The sequence below is a fragment of the Hyperoodon ampullatus genome (genome assembly GCF_949752795.1).
Source record: "Hyperoodon ampullatus genome assembly, chromosome: 14".
NCBI lineage: Eukaryota > Metazoa > Chordata > Mammalia > Artiodactyla > Ziphiidae > Hyperoodon > Hyperoodon ampullatus.
The window spans coordinates 82406572-82423129 of NC_136927.1; the positions used below are offsets into that span (position 1 = coordinate 82406572).

General features: G+C 43.9%; 1 protein-coding gene across 3 annotated transcripts; it reads right to left on the bottom strand.

The window, feature by feature from the left end:
• Positions 1–427: 427 nt before the first annotated feature.
• On the bottom strand, positions 428–14790 carry AURKA (aurora kinase A; the record flags this gene model as incomplete). 3 transcript variants are annotated; one of them, XM_079719757.1, is made up of 8 exons in its annotated part: positions 428–1075; positions 1217–1391; positions 3239–3387; positions 7917–8055; positions 8845–9036; positions 10134–10188; positions 11979–12258; positions 14747–14790. In XM_079719757.1, 8 exons carry the CDS (start codon positions 14783–14785, stop codon positions 896–898), a joined length of 1209 nt encoding a protein of 402 aa, XP_079575883.1. In that variant the 3' UTR covers positions 428–895. The 3 variants fall into 3 exon arrangements, with proteins under 3 accessions (XP_079575883.1, XP_079575882.1, XP_079575881.1); XM_079719756.1 differs by having other exon boundaries at positions 8845–9033; positions 14747–14785; XM_079719755.1 differs by having other exon boundaries at positions 1217–1388; positions 14747–14785.
• Positions 14791–16558: the final 1768 nt, after the last annotated feature.

Sequence of the window (16558 nt, forward strand, 5' to 3'; positions counted from 1 at the left end):
TGTCCCGTGGGAAGCAGCCTCTGCCGGCTGTACTGAAGGAGCAGCAGGCGTCCACTTTATAAGCCACGATGAACACTGACGCGCCCAGACCCAAGTACGGCTGGGGAGGAGGGATTCCGTGTAGGCAAACACTCCTCCACCAGAGAATCAAGAAAAGCCACACTTGGAAAATCCATTTGCCAAGAACTGGTTCACCCCACGTGTGAAGCCCTTTGCCATCCTGTTGAGAACACAGTCAGAGGCCAGAGCTGGGCAGGTGTGGATGTGGAGGACTCCTCCCCTCTGTCCGGACCACCTGCAGCTCTGGTGGTCCCCCAGAGGCCCCCGCTCAGTCTCACCAGGAGGTAAGCGGCTGAGGACCAACAAGCAGGCTCGGCGGGGGTACTGGACGGACACTGAGAGCGGTCCTAAAGGAATGCCATGGAGGTAAAAATACAAGTCTATACCAAAGTCTTTATTTTAACATTTAAAAGAAAGAATCACATGTTCATTCCGACAGCTTTACCAGACTGGGCCACCCGATAAGTTACACGCACACAGGGACTTGGAAAGTTATTGCACAGCTTTTCAACGGGTCGAGTCAGGACCAAGCAGCCGCCCTACCCCACAGCCAGGCTGCAAGTCCATCTTCCACAAGGACACCTTACTCAAAACAGGCTGCGGGGTGGCTGCACTTGAACCTTGCCTCCAGACTGATTATATAACCACGGCTCCCACTGCAGTGTCGTGTCTGCAGAGGCGGAGCTCTGAATTGGGAGGCCGAGCACTGCCTGCTCATCAACAGTATTTCCTGTAGCATCTCGATGGCGGGCAGGCAGCAGGGAGATACGCCAGCAGCCTGTTCCAGGCAGATTATCAGCAGCCCTGTCTCAAGGATTTCTGCCCCCAAAGATTCTTAAGATTGTTTGCTAGCTGATTCTTTTTTTTGACTACTCGATGGTTTTGAATTTGCCGTGATCCAGGGGTGTTCAAGTACTTCTTTGAGGGTGGGCCGCTGGCTGGGATTATGCTTCAGCAGTCTGGAAATGAGGTCCCTGGCTCCCTCTGGCACAAAGTCAGGGAATGTGAATTCCACCTGGGTAAGTGTACAATAAGTGATAGAGTCACAAACGTGGCTAAGAGAGAACAGGATAAATATTCAGATTGTAGCCTAAAGTCAAGGCTGATAAGGAAGGAATTCTAACAGAATGATGGGCCCTTTCTAGTGATGTCTTACCCGTGATATTCTTTTGTAGGTCTCTTGGTATGTGTTTGCCTCAAAAGGAGGCTTCCCAACTAGAAATTCATAGCAAAGCACCCCAAGGCTCCAGAGATCCACCTTCTCATCATGCATCCGGCCTTCAATCATCTCAGGCGGCAAGTAGTCCAGGGTACCGCAGAGGGTGGTTCTCCTAAAAACGGAGGCAGGTTCAGGTTGACGTGCTTCTGTTTCTGATGCACAACAGCTGCTCAAAATCACCAACCATTACACTAACGTTGAGCGCTTTTCCTAGGCTAGATCCTGTGCTACGAAGCAGGTACTGTTATAAATCCCCACTTTTAGACAGGAAGATGTACAAGATCTCACAGCAATCAAGATGCACTCCAAATCTGTCCAACTCCAGACCTCCCTTAAATGATATAAAATATAGGATTTAAAGTATCACCACTATAAAATTTTGTGGACAACTAGGGAAATTTGAACATGGACTAAATAGCAGATATTAACAAGGCTGTTAATTTTCTCAGGCGTGATAATGGTTGTGATTATACAGGACAATGTCCTTATTTTTAGGACATGCACACTGAAGCACTCAAAGGACAAAGCACGTTGTCTGCAACTTATAAGTAGATGACACACACAACATGGCAAAATGTTAACAACTATTTGAGTGTAGGCACTGGATAGACAGGTGACCAATTCAGCACATCTGTATGTTGTTTTTATAACAGAGGTTGGAAACAAACATCAAAACAGGAGCAAAGACCATGCAGGTTTTGCTGGTTTATATCAGTTATTCTTTGCCTGGTGCCCAGTGAGCGCACAAATGCTCGCTCGACTGCATGGTGACCCAGGATTAAGGAGCTACCTCTCCAGACATCTAGCCTCTCTTCACCACTGAGATTCAGGAGACGGCCCCAATCGGGGGGTTCTCAAATGACAGCACAATATCGCAGGAGCTCTTACAGTTACCAAGGTACGGGAGGCGAGGAAAAGTGACCAACATTTATAGTGTCCTCTTCAGAAAAGGATCGGCTACCTTTCTATCACGATGACACCACTGCGAGGGTTAAGGTACAGTTTAGCCCTGCGATGCCACGAAGCCAGGTGCCAACGGCTCCCACCCGCAGCAGACCAGCAGATTTTTTTTTTTTTTTTTAAACAGAGACTGCAGCAGCAGGTTCAGTGCCTTGCTGGAAACAATTAGGAGTGGTCTGTAACAAAAACAAAGCTCCCCAGGCCCAATGGCATCTATTTTAGACTACACAATTTTTTTCAACTGGCTTTAACGTAATCTGGCTAAAACTTTTTAAAGACCTACCCCAAAGTCGAAAAACTCTTATTGGTGGATGTATGCTTTTAAATGCCCTACTTCACACGTGGTTCCAAAAGCTCATTTAAACTCCACTTAAATTTTAAAAAGGAGAAAATGTTTTAGCTCCGTTGACAAAGTTCACTTAAATTGTTTCATTAGGTTGATCTCTCCACTTTAAGAGGAGACAGGAAAGGACTGTTCTGTTGACAAACAGAGGACGAAAGAATCTTTGCCCCCCACCCTGAAAGCTCCATCCAAACCAGTTTGGTTCCTTTAAGTTCCCTGAAGAACCGTGCTCTTGGTTCTAGATCTTTGCAAGCGATGCCCTCAGAAACTTCTGTCTCCTGGGCCGGGAAGCAGTGGAGTCTCCCTCACACCAATCAGTCAGGTGTTACGGCCCCTGTACACATGCTGCACTTCACCTGTCATACACTTGTCATATCTTTTACTTATTTGTCCCCTTCATTAGTCTCTAAGGACATTATGCATCTTTTAACCCCAGGCTTAGGACAGGATCAACAGCCCAAAATGGCTGCAGAATAAAAATGTTCTTGAAGACACTAGTTCACTATCAGGCCTAAATTACACCAAAGTACGTCTGTCAGTTACCTGCCCCAACTCAGCACACATCTATACTTTACGTATTTTACTATTTAGCTCATGATTAGCCCCTGGGCTTTTGCTAAACCAAACAAACAAGTTCCACGTCTGAAGTTACATACCTGGAGGATGGGGCATGTACTGACCACCCAAAATCTGCAATCTTAAGCTCTCCGGATGATCCAAGGAGCAGGTTCTCTGGCTTAATGTCTCTATGAATAACTCTCTTTGAATGACAGTAAGACAGGGCATTTGCCAATTCTGTGATATACTATTCAAAAACAAAAAAAAGTATTGAAAGTCTGTGTTTTAGATTTACATAACACAATTTTAGACATCTCTTCTGAAAGGAAACCCAACATAGATTTTAACATGTTTCATAGATTTTTAAAGCCAAAACTAAGAGACAATGGATGACTCTACAAGAAAACAAACCAATTTAGTGTGCAGCATTAAGTACAAGTGATTCTGTGCTACGTTATTTGCTCACACAGCAGATGTGATATTGAAAGACAGGAAAACACCGAGACAGCACTACATCCCCACGTGGCAATATATGGCCCAGCAGCAATGAATTAAGACAATATTGAAAAACTGGTATAAATTAGGGAGTCAGACGTGTAAACGGTTTTTAACATTTAAAACAAAAACTCTTAAGTACAGACCATTCCCATTTTTAAACCAAGGCCAATTTACAACAAAAGGATTTGTCTGAAGCTAAAATTCTACTCTAAGAGCACCAGAGGAAAAAAATCCTGAACAATAAACTGAGAGCAGCTGTCCTGGCACGTTAAGTAGTGGGCTAAATTTGGTGACACACTACATAGTAATTCATTAGTCAGCTTCAAAGTACACAAGCAAGTCAGTCCTCTCGTTCGTTTTGTTTCCATTTCAACTAAAAGATCTAGCAAGCAGGTCCAGAATTTGCTTTAACATATAAATAACAATGGTTTTATAGTATACTGAAAGAATATATTTAGCTCTGACTTAAGTTAGAGAAGTGTTTGTTTCCCAAAAGTAACTCTAGACAGGACTGAGCATTATTTTATACCAAAAAAGGTGTACTAAACAAATGGGTAGAAACCAGATGTTATCGTCAGAAAGGACATTTTTCATTATTTTCAGCCAAAGCCAGAGACCAAAATTTAGACCACAATAAACTGAAAGTGAAGGCAAAGAAAGCTCGTCTCCTGCACCAAAGTTGGGTTGATGATGCTCTAGGAGCACACATTACAATTCTGGGGGGCAACAGGCTGTCCCTGCTCAAACCTCGGCAAGAACCAGAGCTCTCTGGCACACAGCTCCCTCCACACCTCCCACGTTAGATTGTGGGTACACATAAAGGTCCCTAACACTTCTCTAGAATTAGTTTTATTTTAATTAATCAGAAAAGAAAAACAGGTGCGTATATAATCTCCAAACTACTAAGGAATCTAGAAAGAACCAATCTTTTCTTTCAAAGAGCTATCTGTTTACACCAAAGTAAACTCCATCTGCACTGAAGAAAACTGAGTACTACAAATATTGTCAATTAAATAAGAAACTAGTTTGGTTAACTAATATTTAAAAAGCAAATAAAATAGATTCCTACTTACCCAAAGGGCAAATATTTAAGTTTAAAATAGTACGTCCTCGTTGCACAGACAGGACCGAAGGGTCATTCACCAATAGTGCTGTGATTTCAGCAGAAGATAAAAGTAAAACCACCTGAACTTAATGCCACTTACATGAATGCCAAAAAGAAAATGAGTGTACATACTACCCAGAGACCTCCACCAAGAAACAGAACAAAGTAACCACCATTCAACAGGCCCATCATCGGCTAATTCAACAAAAAACAGCCCAAATTAAGACTCAGCTTCTTCAAACAATTTTCACACAATAAAGGAGAGTAGAATTCGTGGGGGGGGCAAAACAAAAACCTGATAATGTTGAACTTTATTAAGATTAAAAACGTCTGCCCCCGGGGCTTCCCTGGTGGCGCAGTGGTTGAGAATCTGCCTGCCAATGCAGGGGACACGGGTTCGAGCCCTGGTCCGGGAAGATCCCACATGCCACGGAGCAACTAGGCCCATGAGCCACAACTACTGAGCCTGCGTGTCTGGAGCTTGTGCTCCGCAACAAGAGAGGCCGCGACAGAGAGAGGCCCGCGCACCGCGATGAAGAGTGGGCCCCCGCTCGCCGCAACTGGAGAAAGCCCTCGCACAGAAACGAAGACGCAACACAGCCAAAAATAAATAAAAAAAAAAAAAAAAAAAAAAAAGTCTGCCCCTGAAAAACACAGTTAAGAGAATAAAAACACGAGCCACAGACTGGGAGAAAACGTGATAAAGGACACATATCACAAATACACACGAACCCTTAAAACTCAGTAAGACAACAACAAAAATATTTAATGGGCAAAAGATCTGAAGAAACACCTCAAAGATGATATACAGATGACAAACACATTAAAAGATGCTCAACATTGTACATCATTAGAGAACTGCAAATTAAAACATTGAGGCACCACTGTACACCTACTGGAATGACTGAAATCCAAAAAGCTCAACACCACCAGCTGCTGGTAAGGAGCAACAAGAACTCTCATTCATGGGTGGGAATGCCAGGATGGTGTATCCATTTTGGAAGACAGTTTAACAGTTTCTTAAAAGCTAAATGTAGTCTTATCATACAAGCCAGCAATCACACCCCTAAGTATTTACCCAGCCAGTTTGAAAACCTATGTCCCACAAAAACCTGCATGCAATTGTTTATAGCAGCTTTACTCGTAATCACCGAAAACTGGAAGAAACCAAGATGCCCTTCAGTAGGTGAAGAGATAATAATGGAACAGTATTCACCAATAGAAAGAAATGAGCTATCAAACCCTAAAAAGATACAGATGAATCTCAAATGCATACAGTTGTTTCCCACAGGGTAACTGGTTAACAATGCTACCACTACACATGAACACTGGAATTGAACAGATAAATGGACGGCGGAGGGTGGAACCCAAGTTTCTCAATGTTGGGGTGGAGGTTACAGATAAGCAAGGGAGGAGGGTAAAATGATCCATGCGATGATGGACTCATGTTTTGCTTAATATAGATACGGATGGATAAATATAGAAATACTTTTAGATACATGCATTTACATGGATTACTATACACATATTTCCTTGCTTTCTGTCAGCTGAAAGCCCAGAAGTAATGACACTCAGTAGCAATGGTCATATCCAGCGCCCAGATCTTGGTTTCTAATAACATTTTCCAGTAAAAGGAACCAAAGCTCCGTGGAGAAATAACAAATTCTAAGACGGGGATAGGAAATGTACAAGATGAAGCTGGAACATCTTGTAGCACCAGGAAACAAGAAAGTGCTTTTACATGAACGCACACACACAATGATAGGGACATATCCAAAGGACACAGGAACCACGAGAGAGCTCCCAGTGGCCAAAACTGGAACAATGAGAGCAAAGTGGTATTAGATTATACTCAATGTATAAAATAATCCATAAGTCCATGTTAATAAAGGATTGACTACATTTTCTGACTATTTTAACATCATTGTGCCTTTGGTGTGGATATCTGTTGTTGTTATATGTCTTTTACGTCTATGGATTAATTTTGTCTGGTGAATCAAAGGATTTATATCATTTATCAAATTTGGAAAATTCCCAGCCATTATCACTTCAAACATTACCTTCTGCCCAATTTCTCTATTATTTTTTCCTTCAGGATTACAAAATTTATTACCAAATTTATATAAGAAGTAAACATTACTTCCAAATGTCAAAAATAAATAAATAAATAAAAATGAGTGAGTAAATAAATAGTGGAGAATAGAGAAATATCTGGTACAGAATTCCAAATAACTTATGTCGATACCCTGCCCTATAGGAGATGAAACATAACCCCCCATGGGCCGTTCCTCTGAAAGGACAGAGCATGCAAAGGGAGAAAAAGAGTAACTTTACAGTGGAGAAACCTGACAAACACTACCTCAGCCAGGTGGTCAAGGCCGACGCTCAGGGATGAGCCAGGTTAATAGTATGTACCCTTGATACGAGAATGCATTTTACCTCTGATCTTCCTCTCAAAAACCCATAACCCTAATCTAATCATGAGACACTAAAGAAATCTGGATGAAGTATGGATTTCAGTCAATAGTTACGTACCAGTATTGGTTCATTAGTTATGACAACTGTACCACACTGATAAAATATAAATAGGAGAAATTAGGTGTGTATTAATAGGAGAAAGTAAGTCTGTACTACATTCAGTTATTCTATAAGTCTAAAAACTAATCTAAAACAAATTTTTCTTTTTTTTTTTTTTTTAAAGAGAGCAACTATACATTTCCACAGAAACAGCTGTGGAAACCAACCACAATATTCCATTTGGTACCTGATTTTATCTGTATATAAAAGGTACACCGGGGCTTCCCTGGTGGCGCAGTGGTTGAGAGTCCGCCTGCCGATGCAGGGGACACCGGTTCGTGCCCCAGTCCGGGAAGATCCCACATGCCGTGGAGCGGCTGGGCCCGTGAGCCATGGCCGCTGAGCCTGCGTGTCCGGAGCCTGTGCTCCGCAACGGGAGAGTCCACAGCAGCGAGAGGCCCGCGTACCGCAAAAAAAAAGAAAAAAAAAAAAAGGTACACCTAAGCTATTTTGATTTTTCCATTTCAAATATTTGATCTGATTAAGCTATCTTCCCATGAGACAAAACCCCCTCTATTATATAATGAAAGGTACACTGCTAGGTAGGACAGGTATAGAGGAAACAGAACTAGTCTGGACAACAAATGAAAACTTACAGTAGCAGTTCTCTGCTCATCAAACTTTGACAGTTTCTGAAGTTCTCTATAGACAGCTCCGAGGGGTGCATATTCCAGAATTAGGTAGACTCTGGTAGCATCATGGAAATAACCATACAGCCTGAGAATATTTGGATGCCTGCAACGAAGGACGAACACTCTAACACCTGGTTTTGGAGCTGATATGTACTGAGTATCAAACAAATCCTCATGTGAAACCAGTGGTGAAAACTGCTGCTGGCCACAGATCCCACCTTCCATCCCCCTTGAGAATTTGAAACTACAGGCCCACTGTAAGAAAAAGATGTACACTGCTATCAATTTACATGCATTTCAAGGTATTAATGGACCTTGGGTTTAGTTAAGACTATTGCCTTCCTTTAGGCCATCTATATTCTTAGGTGGGGAAAGAATTCAGATAAATATTAAGTCTCTGCAAATTGGAAAAAAAAAAAAAAGACATGGCATTCCCACAGTAGTTGAAACCCAAATACCATGAGACAGACAACACAGGCAGCGTTCACGAATGGCACGGGATGTGCTGCTGACAACTTTGGGCAGCTGAGCACAGACTATCTGTTTTTTTGTTCTGCTTTTTTTTTTTTTTAATTCACTGAAAGCAAAAAGAAAAAGATCCACTGGCCAAAGTCAACCTGTAGGCTGCCAGTTTGCAACCTGAACTCAGAATAAAAGGTATCATTCCCTTTAATTATCCACCAAAACAAAACAAAACAAGAACACCTCCGGTAAATTACTCCATCAACAAAACAAACCTTCAAGCAATTTTTCAGGACCACGGCACTTAAGTCTAGTGAATTTAGTCACTCTCTGCAGTACTACAGAGCCAGCCTTCTACAAAGAAGTTTACAGTCATTTAACTCTTAAAGTTCTGTACACCACTCTCCTGGACATCAATCTGAAAACTTACCTAAGGTGGGACTGTATTTCTACTTCCCTCCTCAGCTGGTGCTCAACTCCTGCTTTCTCCAACTGAGCTTTAAATAATACCTTAAGAGCCAGGATAAACTTGCTTTGTTTTTCTCTCGCCAAGTAAACATTACCAAACTTCCCTTTACCCAGCGGACGACCAATTTCAAAATCTTCCAAAGCCCACTGCCTTCTAGGAAAGAATTGAACATTTTAAAATGTGAAGAAAACACATCTTTTCTAACAATGTATATTAGTGAGTAGCAGACATCCTATAAATTTTATATTCAAAGTTGTATTGAGTATGTACCCTCTGCAAGAACCAAACCAATAACCACAATTAATGAGTCACCACAGACATTAAGCCCCCCATGCCCCCACCCGCCATCAGCTGAGTGACTCTGTGACAAGGAACAACCTGGACTGTTAGAGCTGAAGCACTCACTGGAAAGTGTCCCAAGGCAGTACTACGCTCTGGAGCACAGACCTATTAACAACAACACTTAGGACCGTAAGAAGGATTAGATGAGTAATTGGAGAGGGAAAAATGCTGCAGAACCACCTGCGAGCCTCTTTCAAACCAAGCACAGCCACCTCCAGCCCCGGAGATGTGAACATTCTCAGTTGGAGAACAACCACTCTGGTTAAGCAAGCGGGATGGAGGCCGCAGGGCAGTGGGGTGAGAACCATTGGATGTAGATTCTCAGAAAGCCTCCGGTAGGCGCTAGAGCAAAAGAGGCTGTGGGTTCATTCCTGGCTCCTATCACATTCTAGAATCTAGACAGTTCAGAGACTGAGAGCAGGGGAAAATACAGCCAAGCTTTATTATGAGGAACAAGTATAATAATTCTATCAAAACTTTCAAAATACTCAGACAGTCATGTATTAGTCCATAGCTCTGCAATAGGACCACATTTTGTTGTTGTTTTTTTTAACTTCCACCTCTTTACTAGAATAGAAAAAAGGATAGAAGCATACATAAACCATATGTAGTAGTTACTTCTGAAGGTAGAGAGGAATTTTTACTTCACACATTTCTGTAACAGATTCATACAAGTCATTTCTAAATTTGGAAAGCAGTAAGAAAAACTCGGGTCCCTAACAAACATCCATCATTAAAATTCCTTCTCCCTGTTTTTAAAGATTGGCAATTTGAAACATCTATATTTTCTAGGTGAAAATACAGTATAAAGACCTATTTTAAAAGTGTTCCCATAACTAAATTTGCAATTAAATGGTGTATTCTAGTAGAATGATGGCACAGAACTCTGTACACAAGATAAAACTTACCTTTTTGATTCTTCATTTTTCTGTTTTGATGCCGCTTCCTTTTCAGGATTATTTCCTAGATAGAGTAAGTTAAAAACCTGTTTTTAGGATAACTATACAGAATAAGTTAAAAATATTTGATTAGAGATGAATCAAAGAATAGCCACCAAAATATTAGTGTATGTCCAGAATGATAGATCTGAACTATTTCTAGTTTTGTTTATTTATTATTTTTTTTTAAAAGGGACTTCCCTGGTGGTCTGGTGGTAAATAATTCGCCCTGCAGTGCAGGGGATGCAGGTTCTATCCCTGGTCGGGGAACTAAGATCCCACATGCCGAGGGGCAACTAAGCCCATGCACCACAACTACTGAGCTCACGTGCCTCAACTACAGAGCCCATGCGACCTGGAGCCCATGCACCACTACTAGAGAAGAGAAAACCAGTGTGCTGCAACGAAAGATCCCGCATGCCTCAACAAAGATCCCGCGTGCCAAAACTAAGACCCAACGCAGCCAAAATAAATAAATAATAAATAAATAAAATATTTTTTAAAAAAGACTACTACACTGTAACCTGACTCCTGCCATTTCAAGTCTTTATAGAACTTCGAGAGTAAAGACAAGCAGATACATATAGCTAGGCCCTTAGATAATCTCCGTGAAGCCTCAGTTTCTAAATGAAGAGCTTCTAAAGCAGAATTACCAATCTTCCCATCCATTACAAGCTCCCGTCTCGTCACCTTTTCCCCAGGAGGCGGGCCAGCCAGCTGTCCATTTGCTACAGACAACGTGCAACAAAGCATAAGCCAACCACCACCCTCCTTCCACTGTATTGGTGGCCAAGGGGAAATTACATGGGACATTTCCACTTGTCTATTTCCAGCACTTCAAACTCTTAACAGCAGCACATTTTGCTCTGGTCAGGTATTTGAATTCAGGCCTCAACTGGACTCTTCCCCTCCCTGGTTCACAATCTCAGTTAAGGCCACCAGTATAACCACCATCCCCATGTCCGGTTTATTGCCCAGTTCTGTCAAGTCTGCATCCTAAGTGAGCTCTCGGATTTGTCTGCACCACTCCATCCTGGCTGTCTTCGAATAAGTTAACACTTCGAAGTCTTAGCTTCCTCCTCCCCAAAACCAAGTTAAAAACCATGGCTGCCTTTGTAGAGTGGTTACGAGTACAGAATGACACAACGCGGATGAACGAAGCCTGCTGTGTGGGCGCTCACACCTGGTAAATGCTAACTATTAGCACCGACCCGCTCCGCCTGGGTCAGGCCGCTGCCATATCGGCCCCAAACCACAGTGGCTTCCCTCCTACCTGGTACCCCTGGGTCCAGCAACGCTACTCTCCAATTCACGCCCCACATTCAGATGAGCTTTCTATAAAGGCAAGTCAGCCCGTCCTCCGCTCAAAAACCTTTCAGCAGCTTCCCAGTGCACACGGGATGGAGCCCCACTCACCGCCGCCAGCAGTGCCCACCTCGACCTGACCTGGCCCGCCTCAGTCCCCCCACTCCCCACGCCCGGCACTTCCCTCCACGCCCCAGAACCCTGGAGTTGTTCAGCTCCAAGAGTACCTGCTACAAGAACCCCATCCCTCCCCTCCGCCCCTAATATGCAATCAAAGAACACGGCCCTGGTGCTGTGTCCTCCCCGGCTGCCAACTCTTCCTTGAGGGTGGGAGTCCGGCCTGGCCCACGGGAGACACTGGTACTTCACCCAGACACCAGATTTTCTCCCCATCCTCAGTAGAACATGACGTAAAAGCGAGGGTTCCCAACAATAAACACACGTCTACACACTTGCTTTTTTAGCAACTGAAAAGAACGGCTCTCCAATGAGCCTCAGAGCGCTGATTACCAGGTGCTGGGAGCTGGGGCTGCTCGCTCTTTTGGGTATTACTCAGCGGCCTGGAGACAGGACGAGGGGCGCTGGCTGCCTGCGCCGGCTTCTGCTTCAGGGGCTGTACGGGTTTTTGGCTGGAGACAAGCTTTTGCACTTGTGAAGGAACACGCTGCGAGGAATTTGAAGGACACAAGACCCGCTGAGCCTGGCCACTGTTCGCAGACACCGGATTCTGAGAAGGAAATTGCTGAGTCACCGGAACACGTTTTGGGCCATCACCAAGTGGAACTGTCGTCTAGATTGGGGAGGAAAAAGGAACTTTATGGTCTCCATGAACGAAAGCTGAATATCATGAGAATATTCCAAAAGTCTGTTTTCCAATATAAGAAAATGAGTGTCACTCACTGATAACAGACGGAAGGGGAAAGCGATTTAATCAGCACTTCCAGAGCATACAGTCAGTATATGGCTGCAACACCTGAATGACACCGCCTCCCCTTCCCCAACAGCCACCCCTAGAAAGCACGCCCCCATAAACAAATGCTCGTGAACAAACTTTCATCAAAAAAGGGAGGCGTTAAACACTAAGAATTCACAATGACTTGGGAATGATTATTTAGCAAGAAGCTGCAATTTGGAAACTTTATACCAAAATCCCAATTCCAACGACGTTTCTTTGACAATACCTATGTTTAGAAAAAAGACTGAAATACATCAAAATATTCAACAGTGATTATTCTTTTAATTAATTAATTAATTAATTAATTTTTGGCTGTATTGGGTCTTCGTTTCTGTGTGAGGGCTTTCTCTAGTTGCGGCAAGCGGGGGCCACTCTTCATGGCGGTGCGTGGGCCTCTGTTGTTGCGGAGCACAGGCTCCAGACGCAGAGGCTCAGTAGTTGGGGCGCACAGGCCTAGTTGCTCCGCGGCATGTGGGATCTTCCCAGACCAGGGCTCGAACCCGTGTCCCCTGCATTGACAGGCGGATTCTCAACCACTGCGCCACCAGGGAAGCCCTCAACAGTGATTATCTTTGAGTAAAGAAGTTTTGGAGAATTTCTGTACTTGCCAGATTTTCCACAAAAGCTAATTACTACTTTTTTTTTTTTTTTTTACAATAATGACCACAGTTTTAATAGTCCAAAATGCTAATTACTACTGATTTAGTAGTGTTTCAATTTCCAAGTGTTCAATACTGACAAAATGCATCTGAGGCAAAAGACAAAATAAACACAGGCTCTTCAAAAAGTTACTACCAAAATATATTATTTACATGCCTGTAAGTTGGATGTCACACGTTCCTAAAATACTCAAATTCTAAGGCCCTGAGCTAATCAAACACAGGGCAGGGGGCACTTCCTCTAGCTTCAGTGGAGGAAATTTCCTCATCAACAACAGTGCCAGAAGAGAAGCCTCAGAATCCATCACCAGCTTGCTGGTACAAGTGCTTTCCAAGAGAGGGTTTCCAACTTACAGGAAAAAGAGATTTGCTTCTGAAATTAGCAGCATCCACAACACAGCAGACATTCAGGCAGCAAAAAACATTTTAAACATCAAGCAATTTTCTTTTTATATAAATTTATTTATTTTTGGCTATGTTGGGTCTTCATTGCTGCGCACGGCCTTTCTCTAGTTGCGGTGCACGGGCTTCTCATTGCGGTGGCTTCTCTTGTCGCAGAGCACCGGCTCTAGAGCACAGGCTCAGTAGTTGTGGTGCACGGGCTTAATTGCTCCGTGGCAGCTCGAACCCGTGTCCCCTGCATTGGCAGGCGGATTCTTAACCACTGTGCCACCAGGGAAGTCCCTAGAGCAATTTTTTAAAATCAGAATTGAGAATCAAATACAGTGAACCAATTTAGCCTTTTTCTGGTTGGTCATTTTTACACTTTCGGCCAGTAAAAAAGGCTAAGTATCCATTTTTCGAAGATGAAGACTTCTAAAACCAAACCCTTTCCCTCAAAAAAAAAAAAAAAAACCCAAAAAACAGCAGTATTTATATTCTTCTAATTTCCTAGAAGGAAAAAAAAAAACCCGGGGATTACTTATATTAAAAGGATCTTTCTGTGAGAGACCCATTCACCTAACTGCTCCATAAATATTCATCAAATGCTAAGTAAGGGCCAGGGGGTCTCTCCTCCTGGATTCCAACCTACCCCAAGCTGAACTGAGCACCCCTCCTAGGAATTACTCAGGTTATATGTATATACAGTACGGTCCTGGCTCACACACCTACCCAGAAGGGCTCTAAGTTCTTTAAAGTCAAAGACCACGTGCTTTTTCATCGTTGTGATCCCTGCACCTGACACAGAACCTGGCTCCAAGTGGGCTCCCAGGAAACGCCCACTGAACTGCTGCTCGACATTCCTCTAAAGCGTGAGCAGAACCAACTATGGCAAAGAAATTAATTTCTGGCAAGCAAGGAAGTGCGGGCAAGTATTAAGCACCTACTACGTACATCATTATCCAGCATGCAATGGAGCAATACAGATACTTAAACAGCTAACTGTAAGACAAAGCAGAGGAAATAAAAGTTACGGTGAAAGAAGCAACGAAGTGTTATTGAATGCGTAGAAAAATGACTAATTCCCACCCAGGAACGTGGTAGAGGGATCTAAAGTTACAACCCAAAGTAAAGGTAAAAAGAATTCTAGATTTAAAACCCAATCTCAAACAACTATACCCCCAACAACAAAAAAATAATAATATAAATAAATAATAAAATAAAACCCAATCTCCCTTTGGGTTTTATAAATGTGACTTGAGATTACAGATTATTCGATTTACCTTAGGCCCCGAGATGCTGTTTTCTTTACATTTGTCCATGATGCCTGAAAAGAAAAAAGAACCACCTTTAACTTGTAAAAATCCACCTGCTTCCAAGTGTTATGCCGGATGAGGGTTATAAATCCTGATGAAAAAGCCTCAACATCACACAGAATTTTACATGTTTTGTCATCCAAATGAGGCTGATAAGGGAGCAATGTTTTGTTGCCTGATACCACGTGCAGGCGTGGGGCCTTCCCCCCACCTCACACACTGCAGCCCGCCCCTCCCCAATACTCAGACTTCACTCCTGAACCGCCCTGTCCTGCCCCATGGTCTCTCTAATGGACCACTTCCATCGCTGTACAAGCCAGCTTCCACACCTGCTGCCTTCAGAATAAAAAAGGTCCTCTTTACCCCAAAACTGACTCAAGCTATGACCACATCTCTGGCCTCCCCTTTCAACAGCAAAGCTCTGCAAGTCTCTACCACTTCCCTCACGCTGCCACAAGCTCCCTCCCACAGGGCTTTTATCCCCACCGCCAGCCCAGCTCCAGACTGACCCCTGCTGTTGCTAAACCCAAAGGTCAGTTCTCGGCCTTCCTCTAATGTGCATTCCCTGCATTCCAGGGGATCCTGCACTCTTTTTCCACTCCTTTCTTCGCTTAGCTCGCAGATTTGTCTTCACCTTACTGCTGTCCCATTGCAACCGCCTTTGCTGATCAGCCTCACGTGTACCACCAATCTCAGTGTCTGGGGTGACGCCGGAATGGACTCCGCAGGTCTCCATCTTCACCTGCCTAGGGCCCCAGGGCTCTGAACATCTTTATCAAGAGACCTCGAATTGGCGTCTCCTGCCCTCCCCTCTCCTGCGACTGCCAGGCTCTCTAACAACCTGCTCAGGATCCCCCAGGAAGGTCTTCCAGGCGTCTCAACCCAACACACCAAATGAAACCTCTTCTCTCCGGCACACTTCTTTTCCCCTTTGCCATGGGGGGTGCCCAGAAACACTTCTTTCCCAACTACACTCACTCCCTCAGTGAGCTCATCCCGTCTCCTGGCCTTCAGTACCATCCACAGGCTGAGGATCCCCAAATTCCCATCGGAACTCTGACCACCTGGTAATCTGAGAGCGTCTCAATCTTAAACTGTCCCCAACTGAAGTCCTGCTCCCTTCCCCACCCCCATCTCCGGCAACCCCGTTCTCTCGGACTGCGGACTGGGCTGCCCCCATCTCAGCAGACAGCAAATCCATCCTGCCAGCTGCTCACGTCTAAAGTCTTAGCACAATCTTTTACACGGTTCTCCCTCAAACCCCTTATCTGATCCATCAGCAGATCTTACAGGCTCTATCTTCAAAATCACTGCTCACAGCCTTTACCACTCCCACCTCGTCAAACCAGTTTTCTCTCCCCGCAATTATTTGCAAAGGGCTCCCAATGGTCACTCCGCTTCCACCCTTCTCCCATTAAGTCCATTCGCAACACTGTGCCCAATGATCCCATTAACAAGTCAGATATATGGTCCTTGGTTCAGAGGCCCCTCATGGTTGCTCAACTCAAATTCAAAATCTTACTTGCACATATAGGCCTATAAAGTCTCACAGAATGTGGATCTTGACCACCTCTGTGACCGGATCTCCTCCTCTTGTCTATTGCACACCAGCCATTCAGGGCTCCTCCCTTTCCCTGGCAGAGGAGTCCCCTGCCACAGGGCCTTTGCACTTCCTGTTGCCTCTACCTATGAGGCTCCTCCCTATAACAGAAGTGTGGCTGTTCCTTCATTTCATTCATGCTGAGATGCCCCTTTCAGATCATCTCTCTTTTACTTTTA